A 27,879-nucleotide genomic window follows, 5' to 3' on the forward strand; every position below is an offset into this window, starting at 1 on the left:
AATTCCTAAGTGTGAACATTCATTTGCTTCCCTTCCAGTGGCACTCCCTGCGGCTGCTGACCTGGATATCTATGATGTGACGCACAGCAGCATGAGAGTCAAATGGGAACCTGCTGAATCTGCCACTGGCTACATGATACTCTATGCTGCGCTCACCGGGGGCGAGACTGCTGACGAGAAAGAGGTACCATTTTTAGTAGCACTTTAATATTTAATTCCACTTGTCGTCTGCTTCCATCCCTGACTTAAAAACCTGCATCGAAAATTACCTTCGTAAACGGCTCATCGGCTATAAGTGGACATTGGACATTGTGCCATTATTCTGTAAACGAAGAATTCACTCAGATCATTTAATACAAAAAATGCAATGCAGTTCAGTTGCCATTGGGAAGGTATCACTTTCTATCTCTTCGCTAATATTTCCAGTTTAAACGGGTTTAGTTAAAGGATGAGTTTGGATTGCCGACATTCATTAGCGGGCCCGTGTGTGTGTCAGCCATACGGCTCAGTGGGTAGCACTCTCGCTGAAGATGGTGGGTTCACAGTCCCACTCCAGAGACTTGATCACAAAAATCCAGGCTGACGTTCCCACTGTGGTGCCGAGGGTATGCTGCACTGCCTGAGGTGTTGGCTTTCAGATGAGATTTTAACCTGCCTTCTAAGGTGGATGTAAAAGATCCCACGGCACCATTTTGACGAAGAGGTGCTGCAAAATCTTTTGGAGCACGTGGAAAATGAATGTTCAATTAAATTTTGTGGTTTAGCATTTCTACCCATGGTGCCATCGGCTGCAAAATAGCAGCAGTGAAAGCAGGTGCAATTGTAACCTTCAGAAGGGAATTAGATAACTACTTGAAGGGTGGAACATTTTTGCAGGGCTGTTGGGGAAAGAGCAGGAGAGTGACACTGATTGGATAAGTCTTTCAAAGAGCCAGCCCAGACATGATGGGCCAAGTGGCCTCTTCCTGTGCTCTGTCATTCTGTGACTCTAACTCAGACTTAGGCTTTCAAAGATAAAGGGGGTAAATTCAGAATAATGTCCTTATGTGTTGCACTCAACTTTCCGAATTTGTATTTTATTTTGACAGTGGAATGATCATAGATATGATTGAGAAATCAGCTTGTTGTCTTTTTCACCATAGATGAAGGTGGCCAGTTCAGTTACGGACATAGAACTGGAGGGATTGTCCACAAACACGGAATATACAGTGACTGTCTACGCCTTGTACGATGATGAGGCGAGCGACCCATTGACTGGACAAGAAACAACACGTAGGCCTCAATGATGCTTTCATTAAGTTATATTCCTCATGTTATCTCAACACCTGGAGTTGCTGACGAAAAGCTTCTGAATATGGGCAATATCTTCAAATGTGCTTTTCCTAGAATCATACAGCACAGAAGTAGGCCATTTGACCCATGGTCATTAATCTGGCCGATCTTGGCCCCTTTCTGGGGTGGGGGTGGGGGTGTGGTGGGGGGGACAGTTGAGCTGCCTCTGGGGTCGCTAATATCCTCCACGCACTTTCGGCACACAAAACTGACAGACCAATTTCTCATGGTTTTGTCTTGGGTCTCATTGGGCACCAGCAGCTCGCACAGCACAGGGCTGACATCCCATTTGGGACATGGTCCAAATTCTAGGCAGTTGAGCTCATCTTTTGAAATAGATGTGTGGGTGAGGAACTCATCTTTTATTTAATAACAACAGCTCGTGTCTTTAACTTTGTGAATGGTCCCAAGGTGCTTCACAGGAGCGTTATCAGACAGAATTCTTCACTGAGTAACATAAGGAAATATTGGGGCTGGTGACCAGAAGCTTGGTCAAAGGGTTAGGTTTTAAGGGCCCTGGCAGCTGAAGGCACGGTCGCCAATGGTGCGATGAAAACTGGGGGGGTGCTCGAGAGGCCAGAATGAGAGGAGTGCAGATATCTCGGTGGGGGGGGGGGGTGATTGTGGGGGCTGGTGGAGATTACAGAGATAGGGAAGGGTGAGGCCATGGAGGGATTTGAAAATGAGGATGAGGATTTGAAAATCAAGGTGTTTCCAGACTGGGAACCAATGTAGGTCAGGGAGCACAGGGGGTAAATGATATCACGAGATAGTAAACAAATAAAGTTTACTGCAGATCCTATATAATCTTTTAATAAACTGATTATGCTTATTGTGGAAAATATACAATAAAGAAGATGATTTGCAAAACCATTTTTACCATGGTTATGGATTTACCTGAAAAATAAATGTCTGTTTTTTGTTTCTCTTTCTCTCAGTGCCACTCAGTCCTCCCCGAGATCTGGAGTTCTCAGAAGTTGGGCACAGCACTGCCTGGGTCACCTGGGAGGGAGATTCAAAGAAAATTCGTGGGTATCGGGTCATGTATGTGAAAACTGATGGGGCAACAATAAGCGAGGCAAGTGTAGCAATCATTTACTGAACGGCTCACTGACTGGAATAATTAAAAGACAAATTTACCATCAATCTCTGGTCTTCGAAGACTGATTGGGGAGGGAAATTACTCTGTGTTTTGCACTTGGTGCATTAATGACTCTGTTCCTGCTGACCAAGGCATCATGAAAGTGACCAAAGAGCTGCCTAATTTGTTGTTTAAAGAAAACCGGACTGGTTCACGACTGTCCCTTTCTGTCAAGGGAGACTTGCCAACCTTACCCAACCTCAGCCTCTAAGTGACTCCAGTCTCCTCAATCAGTCTGGTTTACTCTTGTACACCCCTCCTGAACCCCTCAGTTGTACTAGGGATGGGCAATTAATGCTGGTCTTGGCTGTGCTGCCCACATCCCAAGAATAAGCGAATAAAAATCTGTCCCCTCTCCTCAAGTTGTGTATAAGGGTTCATGTGGCTCCTGCTCATTGATAAACTAAACATCGATAATTTTACTTTGCTAGTAAAGAAACATTTGAAGGATTTTTCCTAACTCTTTACAGGTGGGAAAAAAGCCTATCTTCAATTCATTTAGCTTCTTGGACAAGAGGTCAGACTTTGCAGGCTTTGTAGAGTTCCATAATGTCACCTCTAATCTTTGCTGTTCTAAAACGAATCATGTTTGAGCCAGCCTGAGCAGCTAAGTTCTTTAAGCTAGGAATCATTCTCTTGGCTTGCCTCGGGACCTTCCTAAGGTGGTTACAGCAGCCACCACATGAGGGGACCAGGACTAGAGCCCAGGAATAAACCACCCAGCTTCAGCCGAGTGCTTGATCTACATCAGAGCTTCACCGAGGCCCTTGAATTCTCCATTGGATTTATTGGTTATTTTTCTTATATTTATGGTCCCCCTAGGCTGAAGTTGAAGAGTCGACATCAATTTTCTTAAGTAACCTGACATCACTTACAGAGTACACAGTTGCCGTTTTCTCAGTTTACGATGAGGGACAGTCGGACCCGGTCACAGGCAGCTTTACCACCAGTAAGTAGGCGAAATTTGGTCTTTGCGTCTTCTCAGCAAATGATTCAATGTAAAAATATAAAACCTGCTACTGCAGAATGCACCTTACAGAATGCTGTCCATTTTATTTTAACCCTTGTCCAATTCAGAGAAAGTCCCAAAGCCCCTGGACTTAATAGTCAGCGACATTACTGAGGACGAGTTCCGAGTTAGTTGGAAACATTCTGCTGATGATGTTACCCTATACAGACTGGCTTGCACTCCCCTGAGTGGTGAAGAAGCAAAAGAGGTAAGGCAAAATACACCTAGAAGCAGTAGTAGTTCAGGATTTAAATCCCAAATTAGATATGACCATTCCATGGAATAATCCTGAATCATTGAATTCACACAGGTGCGGTATATGAATGAGTAAAAAAAATTCAGCAAAATCTCTCCCCATGTGTTTGTTGCAGCAAAGTTATGAATCCCCTTTGTTATATAATGATCTTTACGATTTAGCTTTACACAGTGAACAGAGAAAATTCCCTCTTTGTGTGTTGTGGAAAATACCACAGCAAATATGTAATGGACAAACTGTTCAGGAAGTGCATTCATCTGAATTGTTATGCTGAGTTACATTTTGTAAAGAGACATCAATATCCATTTAATCCCTGCTTCTTATTTTGATTTGAACTTTGAAAGCATTCTTATTCCCCCCTTTCATTGATCATAAAATACTCCCTGAGATCTGTAGATGTAGATATCTGATTAGGTAATGGGAGCATTGGGCAGGATTCACAATATTCAAGCAACAAAGGAAGTCCAGTCAAATTTCAGTACACTGTGACAACTTTCTTCCAGCTGATTTATGATTTTAGAAGTGTCTTCAAAATCTAACCTTTCAAATTTCTTGAAGAGAGTTCTCCCCCTGAACTCACCGTCGACTCCAATCTGCCCTCTCTTCATCATATAAAGGCTTGGCCTTTAAACTGTAATTTTCCTTATTCCTGGATGCATGTGCTGCTGCTTCATGCCTGAGCTGTGGCTCAGTGGTTAGTGCACCTACCTCGGAGGTGAAAAGTTGTGGGTTCACGTACCAACCCCAGAGACCTGAATGCAAGATCCAAGCTCATGCTGCAGTGTGGTACTTGGGCAGTGCTGCACTGTCAGAGGTGCTGTCTTTCAGCTGAGATCTTAAGTGGAGCTCTGCCTGCCCGGTCAGCTGGATGTATAAGATCTCACAGCCATTACTGCAGATTGGCTCCTGCATTTCCTATTCTACAGCAGTAACTGCACTTCGAGAAGTACATCATTGGTTATGAAGCACTTTTGGACACCTTGATGTTATGATAGATGCTACAGGAATGCAGGGATCCTTTTATAAATGCATTAGCAGACCTTCCTGTTCCTGGAGGCACTGGACCTCCTGGGCACTGTGAATATTGTAAATTGAATAATAGGGGGCAATTTTGATTGATGTGTGATAATTTAAAACAGGTGATGGTGAATTAGTGGTCATTTTGCATCTCTGTTTTTATTTCCATTGAGATCAGCAGAAATAAAAGTCAGGAGAGAGCTGTAAGACAGACAAAATGACCCTCCTCATATCTGTAAACTGACCCACACAATTTCATCCATTAATTTTAAATAGAGGGAAATCCCTCTTTAAGTGCAAGTGCTGCGATCCTCGGAATCCTCTCATATTCTTCCCCATTAGGTGTTCGTCTGGTAAGTATGGTAACAGTAACATGATATCTTCATTACATTTTATATGACAAAATCTGCTGTAGAAGAATTTTGATGGAAATGAAGATTGTCATGAACCCCTTGTCCCAGTATTACCGTTGGAAGCATTCAGGGAAAAGGCTACAATCCCTCAGAAGCAGGACCAATCGGTTCCTGAACTCGCTTGCGCCCTTGTCTATAAGAATTTTAACAGGAGTTTAATGTATGGCTGAGGATATGCCCTCATGATGGGACTCACTGACTGTTATGGCAGGTGGATGGTAGATGCCAAGCTACCCAAATCCCAGAGGGAAACTTGAAGCAGCTGCCACAACTATTTGCAATTTGTACTTATTTCGAGACGCAGACTTTGAATTCAGTAAAAAGAAGGCCACAAATTCTTATAGGTTTCTTGAAGTAAACCCTTATTAAATAAAAAAAATGATTCTAAGCACATACATAGGTTTACGAGTTACTACCATAATAACTTCTAGCTCCCATGATTAACCTAACTCCCAGTTACACCTCCGTTAAGGCAACAGTAAAAACAACTAGATTTTAAATTACCCAGGCAAAGTAACACGATACCCTGAACATACCCGGATTCAACCTGAGTTTTCTTAACTTTAGTTCTTGCAGACAGCAGTTTGAGGCTTAGAGGTTAGAGGCATTTTACACTTGTTAGATTTTAGAATGCCTTCCCTTACACACAGCCTTCTCTCCTTTATACATATTTTCCCCTTTGAATGCAACTTCTCATTGTTTCACTATAGGTAGAATATTTTGCTCATTGGGTGGACATGTGCCGGACCCAATGAACACAAAATGGCGTGCCTTGACGTCGAGCGAACATCCCGACATTTTGGTTGGCAGGCACATGCAGGAGTTGGCAGGGTGCCTGCGGACAATTAAACAGCCAATTAAGGCCATTAAAGTCATAATTAAAAGAAATTTTCTGCTGCCCCAGCCAACCTTACAGTTGGCGAGCAGGCAAATCGGATAGGTGGGCTTTGGATTTTTTTGCAAAACCTCATCCATGGGTGGGATGAGGTTAATTGGCTAGCCAGCGTGATATTGCGGTCGGGGCCTGATCACGGGTGGCAGTCTGTTTCACGGGCGCTCCCACTCACCCCCGCCGAGCCTGCCCAACGACCGGAAAACCCTGGCCTATGTCTTTGGACTTTGCTTCTCTAATAGTAAAAGTTTTGCACAGTACACATTTTACCAGTAATCTTTAGGAAAAATAAACACACTGTTTCTTAACTTCTCCTGGCTAGGTGAAACATTTCACCCCTTCTTTTGAATTCAAGCCCGTCTGGTTTATTTAAAAATGCTAATGTTCCCTTTACACCTCACATTCTAAAACTTCTCCTATGTTTACCTACTTAACATTTCAAACCTAGCTTCTCTTCTGATACATCAAATCCTTCAGACCAGCTGTCTTTAATTCAATTAAGTCACACACACACACACACACGCACCCACCCATAGACACAGACCCCACTATTACTCTATTTTATGATTAATTCCATTAACATTATGAAAATTATTATAACTTCCTGACATTGACTGATTATTTTAATGCATCGGAGTAGTTTTTTAATACATATTTTAATTAAAGTTAAACCTCTGTGACAGGGTCATTTTTTTTCTTTTTATTGTTATTATTCATTAATCTATAATTTTTTTTTAATGAATGAGCAATGTACCAGAAACAAATTTCCGTTTGGACAATAATTGATTGAAATCTCTTTATGTGGGAAGAAAATGCTTGATTTGCATCGGGAGTTTTTATTTTGCAGTTTGTTTTGAGTGGGGACACAGACACGATAGTTCTTGATGATTTATTGCCTGGGACGGAGTATGAAGTTTCTCTCTCTGCGATTTACAGCGATGAGACAGAGAGCGATGTCGTGGCAGTTCTTGAGACTACACGTAAGATGACACACCTGTTAAAGTAGAATGCTCAATTTGCTTACATTGTAAAATTACATCTGTAAAATTGTAGCTTTGCTTGCGCTGTGCTCTTTAAAAAGATGGTCACATAACTTCAACAACAGCAACAACTTGCATTTACATAGTGCCTTTAACATAGCAAAAACGTCCCAAGGCGCTTCACAGGAACCTTATCAAACAAAATTTGACACTGAACCACATAGAGAGACATTAGGACAAGTGACCAAAACATGGGGGGGTGGGTCAAAGGGGTTTTAAGGGACTTCTAAATGGAGAAGGGAGAGATGGAGATGGTTAGGGAGGAATTCCAGAGGTAAGGGGCTAAGCAGCAGCAGGAACGGCCAATAATGGCGGAAAGGGAAGCTGAAGAGAGCAGGTTGGGGTTAATGCAGAGATCCCGGAGCAAGTTACAGAGATAGGAAGGAGTGAGGCCTTTGAAGGATCTGAACACAAGGATGAGAATTTGAAAACTAAGGCATTGCCAGAATGGGAACTGATGTAGATCAGTAAGTAGAGGAGGTGATGGGCAAACGGGACTTGGTATGAATTAGGACAGGTGCAGCAGAGTTTTGGATGACCTCAAGTTAATGGAGGGTGGGAGGTCAGCCAGGAGAGAATTGGAATAGTCAAGTATGGAGATAACAGAGGAAGAGTGAGGATTTTCCTGTGTATATGCACCTGGCTGAACCTTCGAGGTGCATTGTCTAGAGTCCCAGGATTGTAGCTGTTTTGCTTACTTCAGTGGAGCAAGTTGGGAAAGTGAGATAAAAAGACATCTTAATGGAATGAAAATTGGTTAGGGCTCATTTCCAGGCCCATTAGCAGAATAGGCCTAAGTTCTCCATGTTTATTGATAAATGCATCTTGCATCTCGTTAAAAAGCCGGCATAAATACATTAAGTACATTGATGTATTAATGTATACATAAATACATTACTAGACAAAACCCTTATAAGCACAGGTATGGTGCTAGCCTATGAAGTCAGCTGTATTTTCATCACTTTATATCCAGGATGGGCTCATATGATTAAGAATTAATTTTAACTTTAATTACAGTTCAGCGGATAATCACAACAACAGAAGCTACAACGACAACTCAGAGGCCAACGACTGCAGGTAGGTGATTACTAACAATGAGAGAACTTGCAGGCTAATAATTTCAGTAAAATGAAACTGTCCATACGTCTAAACCTAAATAAAAAATTCCAAGTATTTAAATAAAAATGTCCTCTTGTTTAGTCATCTCTTCGGTAAGAGATTAGGTTGGTGCAAGTAATTAAATGGTTTCTTCATGAACATTATTCACAGAAATTTACAGTATAGAAACAAGCCATTTGGCCCCAGCTGAAATATACTGTATTAATGTGCTACACCTCCTAACCCTTTTCATATCACTTCTATTCCTTTCCCTCTTCAATATATCTACATCATTTACCTCAACTGCTCCCTGTTAAGGCCACATTCTCACCATTCTCTGGGTAAAGAGGTTTCTCCTCAATTTCTGATTGGATTTATTAGCGGCTAACTTATATTTTGGAGATGTTTTTCTCAGACTCACCACCGCGGAGCACTCCTGTAAGAGGCCCCCTCACTCATTACCAGCCAGAATATGTCTTTACTTGACCAATATCTGAATTATTTAGCCGTGAGTCCGCAGCTTAAACAGAATAAATCCTTCCCGGCATTCCGACTTACTGGAATGGGCACAGGCCCTCTTGTGAGTTTTCTTGCCTGCAGAATGTACAGTCCCGCAGTCTGTAGCTAGAATCATTAAAATTGCTGAAGGAGGCCATTCAGCCCATTGAGTCCGGCCTGTCTGTCTGCAAGAGCAACTCACCTAGTCCCACACATCCACCTTCCCCCTGTAACCCTGCATTTTTCTTTCCTTCAGATAACGATCCAATAAAACTGAGCAACACTGATGTGTTAATCAATAATTTTTTTACATTCAATCATGGGATGTGGGCATCTCTGGCTAGGTCAGCATTTATTGCCCCTTGTTCAGAGGGCGTTTAAGACTCCAGACTGACTTTGGGTCTGGAGTCACATGTAGGCCAGACCAGGTAAGGACAGCAGATTTCCTTCCCTAACGGGACATTAGTGAACCAGATGGGTTTTTTTTATGACAACCAGCAATGGCTTCGTGGTCATCATCAGACTTAATTCCAGATTTATTTTTATATTAAATTCAAATTTCACCAGCTGCCAAGGCAGGATTTGAACCCAGGTCCCCAGAACATTACCCTGGGTCTCTGGAATACTAGTCTGGTGACAAATACCACTATGCCATCGCCTCCCCTAAGACTGAAGCATAACAGTTACATGCTGTATAGTTTTGGTCTCCTTACTTAAGGAAGGATATACATGCATTAAAATCAGTTTCGAGAAGGTTCACTCAGCTGAGCCCTGGGTTTGTCTTATGAGGAAAGGTTGATCAGGTTGGGCCTGTGCCCATTGGAGTTTCGAAGAATGAGCTTATTGAAACACATGAGATTCTGAGGGGGCTTGATAGAGTAGATGCTGGGAGGATGTTTCCCCTCATGGGGGAATCTGGAACTAGGGAGCACAGTTTAAAAATGAGTGGTCTCCCATTTAAGACAGAGATGAGGAGGAATTTCTTCTCTCAGAGGGTTGTTAGGCGTTGGATTGCTCTTCCCCAGAGAGGCTGGGTGATGGAATATATTCAAGGCTGAGTTAGACAGTTTTGTGATTGACAAGGGATAAGGTTATGGGGGACAGGCGGGAAAGTGAAGTTAAGGCCACAATCAGATCAGCCGTGATCTTATTGACTGGCGGAGCAGGCTCGAGGGGCTGAATGGCCTACTGCTGCTCCTATTTCTTATGATCTATAGATTTGCTGTAGCTGCAGCTTTCACTATCTGTTTAAACAAAATAGCAAAGAACAAATGAGTTGATGCTATACAACTCTTCGGATGGATTGTACTGTAAAATAACAGAACCAAGCGGAAGCCCCAGGCCTAAGTACTGTTACAGCATTTCTTTGCAAGCACCTAAAGCAAGAACGATTAAAATCTGTGAGATGAGAATTATTCTGCTGATTCATAAAATGCCACTTGCGGTTATTGTTCTAAAAAGGTTAACTTAAACACTGATGATCTAAAAGTGCATATATGATCACATAATCACTCTGATTTCCAATTTGCTATGATTCGTCTGATCTAGTTATTCGATCTGGAATAAGAAACCTGGATGTGGGCGATGAAACCACATTTAGCCTACATGTGTCCTGGGACCCTGCTGACTCCTTCGTTACACAGTACAGAGTGTCCTACGTAACTCTTAAAGGAGATCGGGCAGAAGAAGCGGTAAGCATGGTCTGTATAAGTTTTCACACATTTTATTAGGAATGGGAGTGTCCTTACCATTTGCAAAATGTAAGGTAAATTACAATTGAAAATTGGGGAACAGCGTCTTTATTGGTTACATTGAAAGTCCTCTCTGCTGCCTCACACAAGCCAAGTATTTACTGATTACCTGCTTTGTTCACAGTCTCCACTTGTTCCATCCTATCTGAAAACTGGTAAAACCCATGAATTATGTAAAAAGGGAGAGAGTAGCCAAAGTGAGCGCTGGTCTCTCAGAGGGTGAGATTGGGGAAGTAATAACGGGAAACAAGGAAATGGTGGAAGCATTGAACAGATATTTTGCGTCTGTCTTCACCGTAGAAGACACAAAAAAAAAATCCCAAGAATACTGGATAGTCAAGAAGTAGAAGGGAAGAAAGAACATAAAACGATCACCTCGGACTAGGGGGCACAGTTTAAAAACGTGGGGCCTCCCTTTAAGATTGAGATGAGGAGAATTTTTTTCCCCTCAGCGGGTTGTTGGCCTGTGGAATTCTCTTCCCCAGAGAGCAGTGGAGGCTGGATCATTGAATATATTCAAGGCCGAGTTAGACAGGTGTTTGATCGACAAGGGAGTCGAGGATTATGGGGGAACAGGCAGGAAAGTGGATTTGAGGCCACAATCAGATCAGACATGATCTTACTGAATGGTGCAGCAGGCTCAAAGGGCCGAATGGCCTACCCCTACTCCTAATTCTGGTGTCCTTGTGTTTTTAAAGTATTGACAAAATAAGCAGACGACATGTGGAAAATCTTTCTCACGCAGCGAGTGCCTAGGGTCTGGAATGCACTGCCTGAGAGTGTGGTGGAGGCAGGTTTGATCGAAGCATTCAGAAGGGATTTAGACAGCTATCTAAAAAGGAAGAATGTGCAGGGTTACATGGAGAAGCCGGGGGAGCGGCACTAAGTGAATTGCTCATTCGGAGAGGCGGCGCTGACATGATGGGCCAAATGGCCTCCTTCTGTGCTATAACAGTTCTTTGATTCGATGGCTCTGTGCTGTGCTTTTGTGGGTTTACAAAGGCCAGAACTTCAAAATCAAAACCAAAACCAAAACCAGAACTTCAAGCAGGGTGTGCATTTTCACCCAACATTTTAGTCTGAAGTCAGGATTTGAATGTGAACACCATAGTTTATTTGTCAGATTAACTAGTGGAGATGACTGAATTATTAATGGAACTTTTACTCCAATGTAAAATCAATTTGGTTAATAGATTAAAAAATAGTTGAATTTTGGCCCTGCTATTGGCTGCTAGTATTTTAGAAAATTGCAAAAGAAATAAGTTGTGTGCAAAACAGGCTAATAAAGGTGAGAATGTTTTTTCCAAGACCAATCTTCTTTCATGTCAGATGTCAACGCTGCATTTTTCAATGCCATAAATAAATTGAGGACATAAAAAACAAAAGAAAAGCTGGAAAAACTCAGCCGGTCAGACAGTGGATTGGAACAGAGCCTGAATTTTCAGTTCTAGGCCAGAAGCATAAAGTTGGGACATTTTCTGGCTCTGCAAAGCCAGAAGTGCCCGGGAAGTTGGGATTTTAATTAAGGGGTGGCGGGGTTCTCTGGGAGTGGGACGAGGCGACCCCAGAGTGAGTGCAAAGGCTGCCGGGTGCAGAGGCGGGCTTGGCCTTGCTGCATCAGCGTTTTGTCAAAGACTTTAAAAAAGCATTAAAACAAAAAACAGACCAAACCCCTCACAACCCCCTCACCCACCATCACCCCCCACACATTCCCCATACTCTCCATGCCAACATATGTCGCTCCAACCACCCCCATAACCTTATATCCCCCATGCCAACTTATGGCCCTCTACCCACCCCCTTGGCCTTTATAACCCCCAAGCCAACTTAGTGCCAACCCATGCACCCCCACCTACCACCTTTACCTACTATGCCAACTCACCCAGTATCCACCATGGACAGACCTCAGGAGCAAAACAAAGTTCTATGTGTTTATTGCGGACTTTATTTTTTAAAAAACAACACACTCATTCATAAAAATCCGTTCACTACATTTTTATTTATTCACCGACATAATCACTTGTAGAACAAATATTTTATTCAAGTGCTTAATCCGTTATAAAAACAAGCATTGGAATTCATAGTTTCACTTCAAAGAGTTGATAACCACTTGGAGATGTCAATCAAACTGTGAAATGGAAGGCACCCCACTGTGATAATGGAAGGTTATGAAATCAATCCTGCAGCACAAATCCGGTAATGAGGACCGTCAGGTTTATGTAAACAGACAGACCGCAACTGCAAGCAATGATTTTTTTTAAACACTCTACACAGTTTTTTCAATGACTTAAAGGGCAGGAGTTTTAAATTCATTGACAGGTTGACAGTTGCCTTTGACACTTTTGACAGTTCCAATGAGATTATGCATTTTTACGCACACTCATGTCTAATTTTAATAATCCCAAAGGGCACCTTACCACTTCCAAATTTGCCCTGGGACCATATCCAAAGGTGTACCCTACCTCTCAAAAGTGGTACTTCATCTTTCCAAAAGACTCTGCACAGTTTAGATCTACTCCTGCCAGGTCTAATCTGCACAAGTCACATTTCCCACTCCTGGTTAATGAAAATCATACAGGATTGGAGGCAGCTGCTGTCTTATGTGGGCTGTTCCTCCGTGAAACACGCATGGCAAATCCCAACCAGGTCCATTCCCCCCCATCACCACACCCCGGTTAAGACGGTAGGTGCTGTGTTCAGGGTGGGTCTTCCATATTTTGGCCTCTTCCGCCATTTTTATAACAATGGAGATGTTCCCCTTCATTGTGAAAATTCAAACCAGAGTTAACATATCAGTCCGATGACCCAAGTTTCATTTACCAGTCACTCCTCTGTCTTGTCTGGCATTATGCCTCATTTTTGAAATTCTTATCCTCATGGTGAAATCCCCTCTTGGCCTCGCCCTTCCCTCTCTCTGTGACCTCCTCCAGCCAACAACCGTCTTAGAGCTCAGCACTCCTCCAATGCTCCCCTCCTGTACACTCCAGGTTTGAATTGCTCTACCATTGATAAACGTGCCTTCAGCTGCCTGGATCCAGAGCTCTGGATTTCCCTCCCTGAGCCTCTCCACCTCTCTCTCCTCCTCTAAGATGCTGCCTCTTTGACCAAGCTTTTGGCCACCTATCCTAACATCCGCTTCTTTGGCTTGAAGTCAATTCTTTTGTCTGATTTATGGCCCTGGAATGTTTCAATATGTTAAAGGTGCTATCTAAATGTAGGTTTTGCATGTATGTTGTGATGTTCAGTACACCAACAGAATTTACTGACAACCCATTTCATTCAGGTGGTAGTTCCTGGGAGACAGAATGACCTCGTGCTCCAGCCTCTACTCTCGGACACTTGGTATAGAATTTCTGTGACACCACTCTATGCCAGTGGAGAAGGCAGCACTCTCGTTGTTAATGGCAAGACGTGTAAGTGAAGCAATAATTTGTGCTCATTTTACCCATGATCCTTTGGATGGTAGTAGCAGGCTTGAGGGGCCAAATGGCCTACACCTGCTCCTATTTTCTATGTTCTTATACATTGGATCAGTGACCCTCGTGGACCCTTATGGTGCAACAAAATTGCAATTTTTAAAAAATTCATTCATAGGATCTGAGGGTCATTGGCATGGCCAGTGTTTATTGACCGTCCCTCATTGCCCCGAGGAAACGGTGGTGAACTGCCTTCTTAATAACCGAGTGGCTTGCTAGGCCATTTCAGAGGGCATTTAAGAGTCAACCACAGAGCTGCGGGGCCGGAACCACCTGTAGGCCGGACTGGGTAAGGACATTAGTGAACCACACGGCCAGGATTTTTCCTGTGGCAGGCAGGCTGGGCAGGAGTGGGCCTCGGAGTGCTGCCCACGATCGGCTCCGCGCTGCCATTTTAACACGAGCAGGCCGATGAAGGCCCGCCCAGCGTAACACGTGGCCGGTAGCACTCAGCACTACCTGTGCGGGCTGGTGGGGGGAGGGCGGGGGGGGGTGGTGGGGTGGTTGGTTGGGGTGGGGGAGGAGGGAGAGCTTGGAGCTGCCTCAAGGAGATTGACTGGAGATTAAAATAATGAAAGAATTGATTTTAAAATTTATCCAAACAGGTCCTCTCCTGTGACTGTGTTACATGAGTGGGGGCGTGTTTTCATATTTATGAAAATTAATTTATTCGTTTAATAAACCCCACCCGTGGATGAGGTTTCCTGAAAAGTGCAAAGGTCACTTGGGCTTTTCGCCTGCCCCCCACCCCCCCCCCACCCCGCCAACCTTAACATCGGACAGGTTGCATTCTCAAGTGGCTCAATTGGTCCCCCAATGGCCTTAATGGCCCACCCCCACACGCTGACCGGAAAATTCTGCCCCCTTGGGTTTTTGCAGACAACCCAGTAGTTTTGTGGTCACCGTTACTGAGATTAAGTTTTTAATTTCAGATTTATTTAATTATCTGAATTTAAATTCCCCATGCCTGCCGAGCGGGATTTGAAGCCCTGTCTCTGAAGCATTAGTCCAGGCCCCTGGGTTACTAGACCTGGAAAACAATCATGGTGCAATCATGCCTGATAAACGCACTCAATTTCAGAAGAAATCTTAACCTAACATGGCCTGCGCTCGCTTCTAACCTGCTTTGTTATCCTGTTGTACCTGAGGCTCCACGTTCCATTTAGAGAAAGGAAGGAAGGAATGAGATACATAAAAGAGAGAGAGAGATAGGGAAGAAAAAATCAGAAGAGTGTAAAAAGAAAGGGAAGAGACCGAAAATAAGAAAAGCCCTTCTTCAAAATCAATTCATGGGATCTTTTACTGAGGAGACGGGGTCTCAATTTAACATCTCATCTGGCAGTCGGTCCCTCTGACAGAGCAGCACTCCCTCAGTATGGACCCTCTGACAGAGCAGCGCTCCCTCAATATGGACCCTCTGACAGAGCAGCACTCCCTCAGTATGGACCCTCTGACAGAGCAGTACTCCCTCAGTACGGTCCCTCTGACAGAGCAGCACTCCCTCAGTACAGTCCCTCTGACAAAGCAGCGCTCCCTCAGTACGGTCCCTCTGACAGAGCAGCACTCCCTCAGTATGGTCCCTCTGACAGAGCAGCACTCCCTCAGTACGGTCCCTCTGACAGAGCAGCATTCCCTCAGTATGGACCCTCTGACAGAGCAGCACTCCCTCAGTATGGACCCTCTGAAAGTGCAGCAATCCCTCAGTATGGACCCTCTGACAGAGCAGCACTCCCTCAGTATTGACCCTCTGACAGAGCAGCACTCCCTCAGTATGGACCCTCTGACAGAGCAGCACTCCCTCGGTACGGGCCCTCTGACAGAGCAGCACTCCCTCAGTATGGACCCTCTGACAGAGCAGCACTCCCTCGGTATGGGCCCTCTGACAGAGCAGCACTCCCTCAGTACGGTCCCTCTGACAGACCAGCACTCCCTCAGTATTGCACTGGGAGTGTCAGCCTTGATTTTATACTCAAATCTCTGAAGTGGGACTTGAATCATGACTTTCTGACTCATTGAGCCATAATGAACTAATGAATTTAAAACAATTTATTAATTTGAAGGGCACATTTAGAAAGAATATAGAATTATAAATAACTGTTACTTTTTGTTGTAGTGCCACTTTCTGGACCATCCAACCTGCGTGTCTCAGAGGAATGGTACAATCGTTTCCGAATTAGATGGGACCCTCCACCATCAGCAACAATGGGCTACAGAGTGGTTTACACATCTGCCTCGGGTATTGCATTCTCATTATTGATCAGTGATACTGGTGCGAACATTTCTTTCCATTACGAAAATGCTTGATCCCAGCAGGATTTGTGCTGACAATATCTAGTCATTTCTGTATATCTGTTCACGGTGTAAGGTTTTGGTCTCCTTACCCAAGGAGGGGATATACTTACCTTAGAAGGAGAAGGAAGACTGATCCTTGCCATGGCATAATTATCCTATGGGGCGATATTGAGTGGAATATGGGCCTGTATTCTCTGGAGTTTAGAAAAATGAGAGGCGATCCATCAAAATGTATAAAATTCTGAGAGGGATTGACAGGTTAGACGCTGAGAGCTTTTTGCCCCGGGCGGGAGGGTCTAGAACTAGGGGTATAGTCTCAGGAGAAAGGGATCAGTCATTTAGCACTGAGATGGAGAAAAATGTCTTCACTAACAGGGCTGGGAATCTTTGGAGTTCTCTACCCCAGAGGGCTGCGGATGCTCCATCGTTGAGTATGTTCAAGACTGAAATCGATAGATTTATGACTACCGAGGGAATTAAGTGATGTGCTGGGGTACGGCGGAACAGCGGAGCTGAGGTAGATTTTCAGCTTGACCTTTATTGAAAGGTGGAGCAGGCTTGAGGGGCTGTACAGTCAACTATTTCTCATGTTCTTATATGAAACGCATATTACTGCCGGCTTGGATATATTTATCACTAAAACTATATCTGTTACAGTGTTCCAGGACAGTCCACTGCTATTCTGAACTGCTAACAAGCAGCTTCGGATACATCAATAAACATCTGAATTTCCTGCAGCCGAGAGTAAAGCAAAACTGTTGCTGGTTTATCAATAGCAGGAAATTTGGAAAAATAAAATTAACCTGTGGTGAATTTTCTTTTTGTTTGAATTCAGCACCAGGTCCTACACTGGACACGTTCGTGGGAGATGATGTGAACACAATGGTAATCCTCAACCTGCTGAGCGGCACTGAATATATCGTCAAACTCTTTGCCACATACTCCACTGGCTCCAGTGACGCACTCATTGGAAGAGCCAAGACGTGTAAGATCTATTTTCACTCACCCTCAGTACCATCAACTCTGTTGCTTTCCATGAAGTTTAATCTGGATCAGCCCCGGTCTGTGCTGATTGAAGGCTTCTGTCAAAGAAATAATGACTTCCCTTCTTGTTCTGTGTTTGGTAATTGGAGAGATTCCCCCATCCCCCCCTCCCCTTTATTGAACTTATAGTTCTCAACAGTTACCCTTAGAGTCATCAAAGTTGCATTAAACCATTGAATTACAGTTCCTGAGCACACAAACCAGCCAAAGGAAAGATGAGATTTGCTTTTCCTTGACAGAATTACTGGCAGTTTGAGAAACACACACAAACCACTGACATTAGCTTGAAACATTGAATTTAGCATCAGGCAGCACAGAAGGAGGCCATTCAGCCCATCTTGTGAGTGCTGGCTCCTTACATTAGTCCCATTCAATCCCACTCCTCTCTACTCTTGTCCCACAGACCTTAATGTTTTTTTCCCTCTTGCCATGTATTGATGTAATTCTCCTTTTGAAAGTTACAATTGAATCTGCTTCCGCTACTCTTCCAGCCGTGGCCATTTATGGTTCAATATTCGTGACTCTACTTTGTAACTATCAGTAAAGGTTAATTAATAAATATCGTCAAATGTAAACAACTACTTTTGAATTCCCACCCTATGGAGATGGATTTTACAGAGTATTCTGGGAACTGGAGTATAGGTGGATCTGCCCCTAGTCATGTCTACAGGTGTAGAGGATAGATGTCGGCAGTGGTTCATACCTGTTCCATACCGCAGCTACTTCATCATGTGAACATTCTGGTGGCGTCTGTCGGTGCTGCTGATGCTGGCCCTGGCTCGGTGGGTAGCACTCTCACCTCTACATCAGGAGGCCACTGGATCAAATCCCATGCCAGAGGAAAAGTTCCAGCTTTGCCACTCCCAGTGCAGCACTGAAGGAGTGCTGTCTTGCAGATGTGACCTTAAAGGAAGGTCCTTCCTGCGCTCTGACATGGATATAAAGGATTCCGGGGCATTATTTGAAGCAGGGCAGTGGAGCTTTCCCTTGATTGAAGTGTATGAGATCCTGAACGGCCTTGACAAGGTGGACGTGGAAAGGAGGTTTCCTCTTGTGGGTCAGTCCAGAACTAGGGGGCACTGTGTTATAATTAGGGGTTGCCCTTTTAGGACAGAGATGAGGAGAAATCTTTTTCTTTCGGAGGGTTGTGCGACTTTGGAACTCTCTGCCTCAGAATGCGGTGGACGGGGTGGGGGGGGGGCGGTGCGGGGTCACTGAATATTTATAAGGTGGAGTTAGATAGATTCTTGTATGGCAAGGGAACCAAAGGTAATTGGGGGGTGGATAGGAATGTGGAATTTGAAAAACAAACAGATCAGCCATGTGCATATTGAATGGCGGAGCAGGCTCGAGGGGCTGAATGGCCTACTTCTGTTCCCGTTTTGTATGTTTCCTGGTATCTGTCAACCACTGTCACTAAAACAAATGATCTGGTGGTTGTTGTTTTTGGGAGCTTTCTGTGCACAAATTGGTTTGCTGCATTTCCCCATGATACAATGATAGCTACACGTCTAAAGTGCTTCATTGGCTGTAAAGCGCTTTGGGACATTCTGAAATGGTGGAAGGCGATATAGCAATGCAAGTCCTTTCTTGGTGTGAGATCCGCTGTCACATTCAGTGCGCTGACACCTAACACTCTTCTCATTGTCTCCTGCAGTGTACCTCGGCGTGACAAATCTTACCCCGTACCAAGTCCGAATGACCAGCATGTGTGCACATTGGCAGCTGCATAGACATGCCATGACCTACAGAATAGTCATTGAATCTCTCCGAGGTAAGAACAAGAGCTCCAGTTGCACTGGCTGTATTTCCAGAGGGCTCAGTATATATACAGGGCACACACTGCCAATTTAGGGGAGATTCTTCCCACAGAGGACGGTGAAAATAGGAGGATGCGGAGATTTGGGAGAGGAGTAAGTGGTGGATATAACTTGGTTGGTGATTGAGACAGGAGTATAGAGCAATTTCAAAAGATGACGTGGTCAAGACTGTGTACAAGGATCATAGTTAGGGTGTTACCTTAATTTTGGGGATTCTTTGACCATTTTCCACAGAAAGGATTTGTAAAAGAATTCCTTCCGTCATAGAATCAGACAGCGCAGAATGAGGCCATTTACTCCCTACTTGCCTGGATGAGTGCAGCTCTAACAACACTCAAGAAGCTTGACACCATCCAGGACAAAGTAGCCCGCATGATTGGCACCCCTTCACCTTCAACCTTCATTCCTCCACCACTGATGCACAGTGGCAGCAGTGTGTACCATCTACACGATGCACTGCAGAAACTCACCAAGGCTCCTTCCAAAACTGTAACCTCTACCAGCTAGATGAACACGGGGAGCAGATGCATGGGAACACCACCGCCTGCAGGCTCCTTTCCAAGTCACTGGAACTATGTCGTCGTTCCTTCACTGTCGTTGGATCAAAATACTGGAGCTGCCTCCCTTACAGCACTGTGGGTGTACCTACACCAGACGGATTGCAGCGATTCAAGAAGGTGGCTCACTACCGTCTACCCAGTGAGGGATGGGCAATAAATGTTGGCCTAATTTGCCAGCAATGCCCACACCCCAAAAATGAATAAAATAACTTAGCCCATTGTGCCTGTGCCTCTTTGAAGGAGTGATCCACTTAAACCATCCAAATGTTTCTTTTTCAAGTTTATACCCAGTTCCCTCTGGATTGGATACAGATTAAAGAGTAGATTGAAACTGGCAGGAAGTTAGACAAGGGTCATATTCAGCATTCATCTGCCGTTATTGTTAATAGCGACTTTGAGCTTAACTATATTTGAACGAGTGTTTAGCCTGTATAAAAGAATTGAATAAAAGAAAATGAACACGTGTCAGAGCCAATTCTCCAAGTGCAGTCCCCATCTATTTGCACCTTATTGTGTGGTTGAAGTTGAGTCATTGCTTCAGTCTGAACATGAGCCAGATGCCCAGAAAGCTGACACAGCAAATTCGTGAAAGTGGGGATCAAATTTCTGCTCAGTGCCTATGAATGGGTCCGATTCAGGGTCTTTCATGCCTTTTCGTAACATCGGGAATGCATTCGCATTGAAGTTTGGACGTTAATTACTTGACACAGGAAAACTATGTTTTTCCAAAGTAACAATCTGTATTCAGCAGACAAGCAGCAACTTTAAATTGCTTGGCACTTAAGCCTGCCCCAATTCTTAATGCTAAAGTTACAGAGGTGAACTTATAAAGCAGCTGTTGTAGCTTGGCTGAGTTGTGCTATTAGTGATAGAGTTGATCTGCAGACACTTCTTAGGTGGAAACTTTAAGTTTATTTACAATATACTCAGCAGCAACTACACATGTGCTTTCAACTCCAACTCCATCTCTACACTGGCTGCTGAAGTAGCCCTCACTATGCTCCTATTGGTTACTACAGATCATGTGATCTTTCCTAACAAGTATTATTCGTCAGGGTACATTACCCAATAAATAAAACCGTAATTACTAGATCCCTTCCCCTTTAACTCAGCTATACATATTATATTTACAAGTACAAACTTTTCAAGACAGCGTAATATTTACACTGAGTAAGGAATTTACAGGTTTAGTCTTCCAGGTGGTTTCCTGGTACATCTGGAATGTTGCAGCTCCACAACTTCAGAGTCTTTGTCAGGAACCTCCTTTTCCGGAGTTGCCTGAACATCAGGTGCTTCGGGGTGGGCACTTGAAGTTCTGTATCCTCAACTCTCACAGGAACATCAGACATATCGGTCCTGCGTTGAGTATCCTCAACAGGAAACGCAGACCCGGTCATGGTCACTGGTGGAACCAAACCTTGATGATTTATCTCTCTCTTCCTTAAATGGTCCACATGTTTATGGGTGATCCAGCCTTCCACCTCCACATGGTACAATAGAGGTCCAGCCACCGCACTTATTTCACCCGGTAACCACTTTGGTCTTTCCCTGAGGTTTTTCACATATACCGGCTCTCCCACGGTAAATTTCCATCCTGACCATGCCAGTCACGTCTAGTTTTCTGGCTTCCCTGACTCCTTTCCACCTTCCCCTCTAAATTCGGCATTACTAAGCTCAATCTTATCCTGAGATGGCATTTCAACAACAACTCCAGACACCTGTTGTTGTGTGGGGGGTAGTCCCGTAATGAAAACAAAAGCGTGCCAGCTTGGTTGCTAAGGTGGGCTTTTTCATGCCTGCCTTGAATGTTTAAACTGCCCTTTCAGCCAGTCAGTTTGACAAAGGGTGGTACGGTGCAGTTTTCACTTGAATGATACCTTTGAGGCTGATAAACCGTTGAAACTCAGCACTCATAAATGCCGTGCCATTATCGGAAACGACTGCTTCTGGTAGTCTGTAAATGGCAAAACTCTGATGTAGTTTCTCAATTGTAGCGGCCGATGTTGGTGACTTCGCCTCATATACATCCAACCATTTTGAATGGGCGTCGACAATGAGCAGAAACATTGTTTCCAGGAAAGGTCCAATGTAGTCAATGTCTAACCACACCCAGGGTCTACCTGGCCACTCTCATGGGTGTAATGGAGCTGTCACTGACAACTTTTACAGTTGCTGACATTGCACATAGTGCTTTACTAAACTCTCTATTTCACCATCCATCCCAGGCCACCAGATAGCTGCGTGCTATGGTCTTTATTCAGGAAATCCCTGGATGGGCACTGTGTAGTTCAATTAAAAGTGGCTCCCTTCCCTTTGGAGGAACCATCACTCGTGCTCCCCACAATAAGATGCCATCCTGACTGGTTATTTCATGTCTTCTGTTGAAGTACAGTTTAATTTCATCAGATACAGGCTCCTGTGACCAACCATGTAGCACTTGTTTTCGTACCTGGGATAGGACTGGGTCCCGAATTGTCCAGTCTCTGATCTGTTGAGCACATACCAGTGAGGAATCTAAGAAAAATACCAGTAAAACAAATTCCTGTGGAGCTGGGAAGTGCTCATCATTTTCTTGTAAAGGCAAACGACTAAGGGCATCAGTGTTTATGATTTGATTGCCAGGCCTATGTATGAAAGTGTGTCCGTATGTTGCCAGAATTTAAGCCCTATTAGTATTTCTGTATCTACGTTCTACGTGCCTTCTTTCTCACACAGACTTTAATCTCAGCTTCCTTTTTGACTTCACTATTGGCCAGACTTCTCTTAGATGGAAGCTCAACTTGTCTGAACTCAGTGGCTGAGACTCCCAGAATTTCATCATCTGTCTGCCTCATGGAAAATTCTGCAACTTTTGCTTCCAAAGCCTCTTTGGCTTCATTTAGCTGATTCTTCAGCTCTTCCATCTCTTTTCTGTATTTGTTTGCTGCCTCCTGGAAAATTGAACATTGTTGTGTCTTCTCTGCCAACTCATTCTTCAGTTTATTCAGTTAGATGCTGAATTCTTCCTGTTTCTCTTCATACTTTTCCAGAGGTACAAACTTTGACCTGAGGGAATCTTGTCATGTGTGAAGGTCTTTTAACAGGTTTTCTTTTTCCCTGTGAGGGTTGCTCACCTCATCTCGAACTCTGCCATCAAGCAGGGTCTCTTTGAGTTTCTTCAGCTGTTCCTCCAGGTTTTGGCTTAAGACAGCCTGCGTTTCTTCAGCTTGTTGAGTCCTTACACACTCCTTTTCTGAAACAGGAACACTTCCAACTTCCTTTTGGAATCTCAGTGGCCACTCACGATTGATTTCCCTTTTCCAATTTCACCCTAGAGGGCTTGGTCCTCTGCCTCTCAATACCAACACTGGTAGCTTTGCTGATTAGCTCCCATAATTGACAGTTACTCTGCTTATGCCTTTTACATGAATGTCTTCACCTGTATGAGTTTTTAGCTTGGCCACTGTTCATTCCAAGCTTAATTAATGTTCACCATTATTCAGATATCTGAAGGTATGTTCCCCAGTTACTGTAGTGGAAGCTCCCGTGTCCACTTCCATTCTAACAGATTTGCCATTTACTTTCACTGGGACAAATATTGGTTCTGTCTTTCCAACTTTCAGATTAAACAATGAGTAAATGTCTGAATTTGTTGTTTCAGGCTCTTCTACATTGTAGATTTCATTGGGCTTCTTCTTTTGTTTACAAGCTTTGTTTACAAGTTTGAATCTTTCCTTGCACTGCCTCATTATATGTCAATTTCTGTGACAATAGTAACATTCGATTTTTTTAAACTGTAAATTGCTAAAAAAAACTGCTTGTTTCCACCTCTATTAAAATTATTCTTCCATTTTGCTGCTAAGTTATTTTTCTTTATTCTTCGGATAGCTTCCACTTCTCAGCAGAGTCTCTCTTTTTGTGCCACTTTCTCTTGAGGTTTCCTGTCCGATATGGACAATGGCGCCATTTGGTTCACCCTGTATAGCTTGTGAATCTCTTACAGCGCTTTCCATGGCCAGCGCTATCTCTAGTGCCTTCTTGAAATCAAGATTCACTTTGGACAATAATCTTTTCTGAATAGTGTCCTCTTTCACACCACACACGAAACAATCTCTGAGTGTGTCATTCAGAGTTGTACTGAACTCCGTAGTTCCCTTAGCTACTTCAAATTTGCCACATGGCCTGCAATTGTCTCATCTGGAGCACTATTCACAAATTAAACCTAAGCCTCTGAGGGCTGGGGTTGAAAATGACCCTTCAGAAGGTCCACCAATTCATCAAATTTGTTTGAATCTGGGGCACTGAGTGCCGTCAAACTTCAAATCAAATTGTAGGTTTTGCTCCCACAAGTACTCAAGAGGATCGCTCGCCTCTTCTCTTCCCCCGTAATCTCGTTTGCTTGAAAAAAGAACATGGGGCATTCTTTCTATTAAGACCAATCACCTATGGCTGGTTTAAAAGAATCAATTCTCCCAAATGATGGCATTTTGAGAGGGGATAACTTCTTCAATTCTAATGGAGCTTGCTACTTTCAATCACTGGGTGAGGTACAGTGCCGATTTCTTTCTAAATTGATTTCTTCTGTTCAATCCTATTTTATCCTTGTTGCTAGTTTGTTGTAGGGTGGCCAAATTGTGCTATTAATGATAGAGTTGATCTGCAGACACTCTTTGGGTGGAAGCATTAAGTTTATTTACAGTATACTCAGCAGCAGCAACTACACATGTGCTTTTAACTCCAACTCTATCTCTACACTGACTGCAGAGGTTGCTCATGCTACTCTCCTATTGGTTACTAGAGATCATGTGATCTTTCCTAACACATACTATTCTTAAAGGTACATTACACACTAAATAAAACGATAATTATTACAGCAGCATCATGATAATAACCACCACTGTTAACATTTATTCTGCTCTTGACCATTCCTCTCCATTCTATCCAGTGTTTGAGCAACCTTTGGCTAAATGGGCAATTACAAGTATCAGTAGCAGGCAGCATTTCATGAGGCGAGTTTCCTACAGTGAAAGAAATAGAGCAAGGGACAGCTCAATTAAATAAGCACGGTATCCAGGAGTCATTGTGCCTAATGGTTGACTGCAACTTAACCTACCTACCGCAGCCTTGTTAGATCTCAGAATTCTTCCCTTTATGGTTTGCATATGTTCTATATAATACTTCGACACAAGAGGGGAGGGGGGTGGGGGGGGGGGAGGACTGGATTCTACTTTGTTCCTTTTTTTTTGCCAAAGAAAAGTCTCTCAATGATTTTCTTTTAAGTTTCTTGGATATAGGAACAAAAAAGAGCCTTGGCAAAACTCCAAGAAGAGTTTCCACCAACAAAGCATTCTATAGTAGCTGTATTTTGATTTTGCAGTGGCTGGAACGGTTTGAAGATTAAGTTTCAAATCACTTATTTCAAACAGTCAAAAGACATTCAAATCCAGCTTGCTTAGGAGGAGGTATATCTCAGTTGAATTGAATTGACAAGATGGCTGATGATGGAGGACTGCTGCTCAGCTTACATTATTGGGTGAAAGTTATTATCTGGCTATATAAAGCTGAGGTTAGACTATTTTTATTCTTTCACAGGACATGGGCTCCACTGGCAAGGCCAGTATTTTTATTGCCCATCCCTAGTTGCCCCTTGAGAAGGTGGTGGTGAGCTGCCTTCTTGAGCTGCTGCAGTCCATGTGGTGTAGGTACACCCACAGTGCTGTTAGGGAGGGAGTTCCAGGACTTTGACCCAGCAACAGCGAAGGAACGGCCGATATATTTCCAAGTCAGGAAGGTGTGTGGCTTGGAGGGGAACTTCCTGGTGGTGGTGTTCCCATCTATCTGCTACCCTTGTCCTTCTAGGTGATAGAGGTTGTGGGTTTGGAAGGTGCTCTTGGAAGACTCTGTATTGAGTACCTGCATTCAGTTCTGGAAGCTACACTTCAGGAAGGATGTATTAGCCTTGGAGGGACTGCAGTGCAGATTCACCAGAATGATATTAGCCTAAAATGGTTAAATTATGAGGACAGGTTACTTGGACTAGACTTGTATTTCCTTGAGTATGGAAGGTTAAGCAGAGAGAATTTTGAGGTGTTTAAGCTGATTAAAGGATTTGATTGGGTAGATAGAGAGGAACTATTTTCTCTGGTGCGGTCATGAGGGGATGGGGGTGTGGGGGGTGGAGAGGAGTCCAGACAAGGGGGAATAACCTTGAACTGTATCTCCTGCCAACACAATATGGCCACCAATACCCATCTGCGTGTGCGCTCTGGTCCGCACATACACAGAAATTCAATGACGTGCACAGATCAGTTCACCCAGCACACCGCCAAGTCATTTTGCTTTCAAACTCAGTTTTTGCAGTAGGCTCCATGGCTCCCAAACATCCTTCTTGGGCTGGCTGCTCGGAATATTGAGTCCACAAGCATTTTGTTGACACTTGCAGAAAACGTTGCAGTATTTTATGAGGACTGACAGGGACAATCCAGAATCGTTACTAAACTCCAAGGCTTCAACTCACTTTAATTATTCCTGTCGTCTCGCAGTCCATAAACACTCTGAACATATGTTGCTAAAGATTCAGTGATCCGAAAGACAGGAAAGAAAGCTGTTGCAATGTACTGAGCTCACTAATTCTAACGGTTTAGCGAAGGGGTGGAATCTTGCCTTAAAATGTCTGCATATCCTGTCACGTCCTCAAATCTCCTCAGTTTAAGGAGAATTAAAGAACTAATGACATTGCAGTACTAAGTATGGTTTTGCAAAGTACTGACAGCCACTTTATTTTAATACATGATACATAGTTCTTGAAAGTAAATAAGCTGGGTTCATGTTGCACGTTGTCCCTATGAAGATGGCAGCTGGGCATACAAATGCGCATGCACACCATTGGCAGCAAATGCAGTCTACAATTCGAGCCTAAGGCCGTTCAAGGGGAATGTCAGGAAGCACTTCTTCACACAAAGAGGGAGGGGGGGGTGTGGGGGGGTGGAAATCTGGAAAACCCTCCCCCAAAAAGGCTGTTGATGCTGGAGGTCAATTGAAAATTTCAAAACTGAGTTAGATTTTTATTGGGTAAGGGGATTAAAGGTTATGGAGCCAAAGCAGATCAATGGAGCTCAGCTGCAGATGTGCTATGACCTAACTGAGGGGTGTAGCAAGCTCAAGAGCCTGAACGGCCACCTCCTGTTCCCATATTCTTATGTGAAACATTGGGACAATTCTCCTGGCATTTGTTTACGTCAGCATTTATTATTTAACCGTGTCAACATGCGAGTTATACCTCCACGAAGCCACATTTTTCTGTGACTATTTCCATTAAATAATAAATAAAATGATATATATTGAAGAGCGTGAGACTTTAATGTGACCAGTGCCAAAACAGTTCTGGGAAAATGTAAGATATATGGAAGTAAGAGAGGAACAAATTGGGATTTGGTGAAGATTAAATGCTGCCTTCCTGCCTGATTTCAGACCCTACATCTCTCCCAATTCACATGGCTGAGGTCGGCAACGATGCTTTTTCAATGGAGATTTCACAAAGGCACACAGACATGGGCTTTATGGACCATGTATTTGTGAGGTGTATCATCAGATCTGAACACATTTAGTTACTTTTACCTAACCACGGAGATTGCTGTCAGTAGGAAGGTTAATCCTTTAAAACAAGTGGCCAATCCCATCATGTCAACTTCCTCCAGGATGGGTTCAGCTGCAGTGACCCGCCCTCCCCTCATCCGCCATTATATTGGAATCACTTGTGACATTCCCAATCAACCAATTCTGTCTTTTGGGAAATTTCAGATGGAAAGAAAGAAGAGGTGGTTGTCGATGGAGGCACTTCCCACCATTGTTTCTACAACCTCATTCCAAACAGCAAGTACAAAATCAGCGTCTATTCACAGCTGCAGGAAATAGAGGGACCAGCCGTGAGCATACTAGAGGCAACAGGTATGTGACCACTTATCTTCATTGTGTTCACTGTTCCTCCTCCATTCACCTTAGATTTAATTTCAGCTACCTCACACTTTAGGAGGTCTTGTTGGGCGGTGGATAATGTCCCTGCCTCTGAGCCATGAAGTTCAAGTCCGACTCCAGGACTTGATGGCCAAGGAAGGTGTGTCCGTAATGCGGCCAAATAGGTTGAGTATCAACCTGCAAATCCTTCCAACACACGCCAATGGCAGGCAGTGAGAGCGGGAGAGATTCCTGGTCAACCATGTGATGGAGAGAATGTTGAAGCCTCTACCATCACCATTCATAGC

At 43.7% G+C, this 27,879-nt stretch overlaps 1 protein-coding gene across 8 annotated transcripts in view; it reads left to right on the top strand.

Moving 5' to 3' along the window:
• col14a1a (collagen, type XIV, alpha 1a) overlaps positions 1-27,879 on the top strand; it is a 220,022-nt gene that overhangs the window by 107,494 nt on the left and 84,649 nt on the right. For 7 of the 8 annotated variants that reach the window (XM_041190009.1, XM_041190011.1, XM_041190014.1 and 4 more), the window contains 13 exons: positions 39-184; positions 1,143-1,272; positions 2,271-2,410; positions 3,296-3,422; positions 3,551-3,690; positions 6,908-7,040; positions 8,118-8,177; positions 10,245-10,396; positions 13,731-13,860; positions 16,037-16,159; positions 17,051-17,200; positions 18,917-19,033; positions 27,419-27,565. In XM_041190009.1, coding sequence (XP_041045943.1) covers positions 39-184; positions 1,143-1,272; positions 2,271-2,410; positions 3,296-3,422; positions 3,551-3,690; positions 6,908-7,040; positions 8,118-8,177; positions 10,245-10,396; positions 13,731-13,860; positions 16,037-16,159; positions 17,051-17,200; positions 18,917-19,033; positions 27,419-27,565 — 1,695 coding nt within the window. The remainder of the gene's footprint in view (positions 1-38; positions 185-1,142; positions 1,273-2,270; positions 2,411-3,295; positions 3,423-3,550; positions 3,691-6,907; positions 7,041-8,117; positions 8,178-10,244; positions 10,397-13,730; positions 13,861-16,036; positions 16,160-17,050; positions 17,201-18,916; positions 19,034-27,418; positions 27,566-27,879) is intronic. The other variant, XM_041190012.1, reaches the window with a different exon arrangement.

This window comes from Carcharodon carcharias, chromosome 6, assembly GCF_017639515.1.
Source record: "Carcharodon carcharias isolate sCarCar2 chromosome 6, sCarCar2.pri, whole genome shotgun sequence".
Taxonomy (NCBI): Eukaryota; Metazoa; Chordata; class Chondrichthyes; order Lamniformes; family Lamnidae; genus Carcharodon; species Carcharodon carcharias.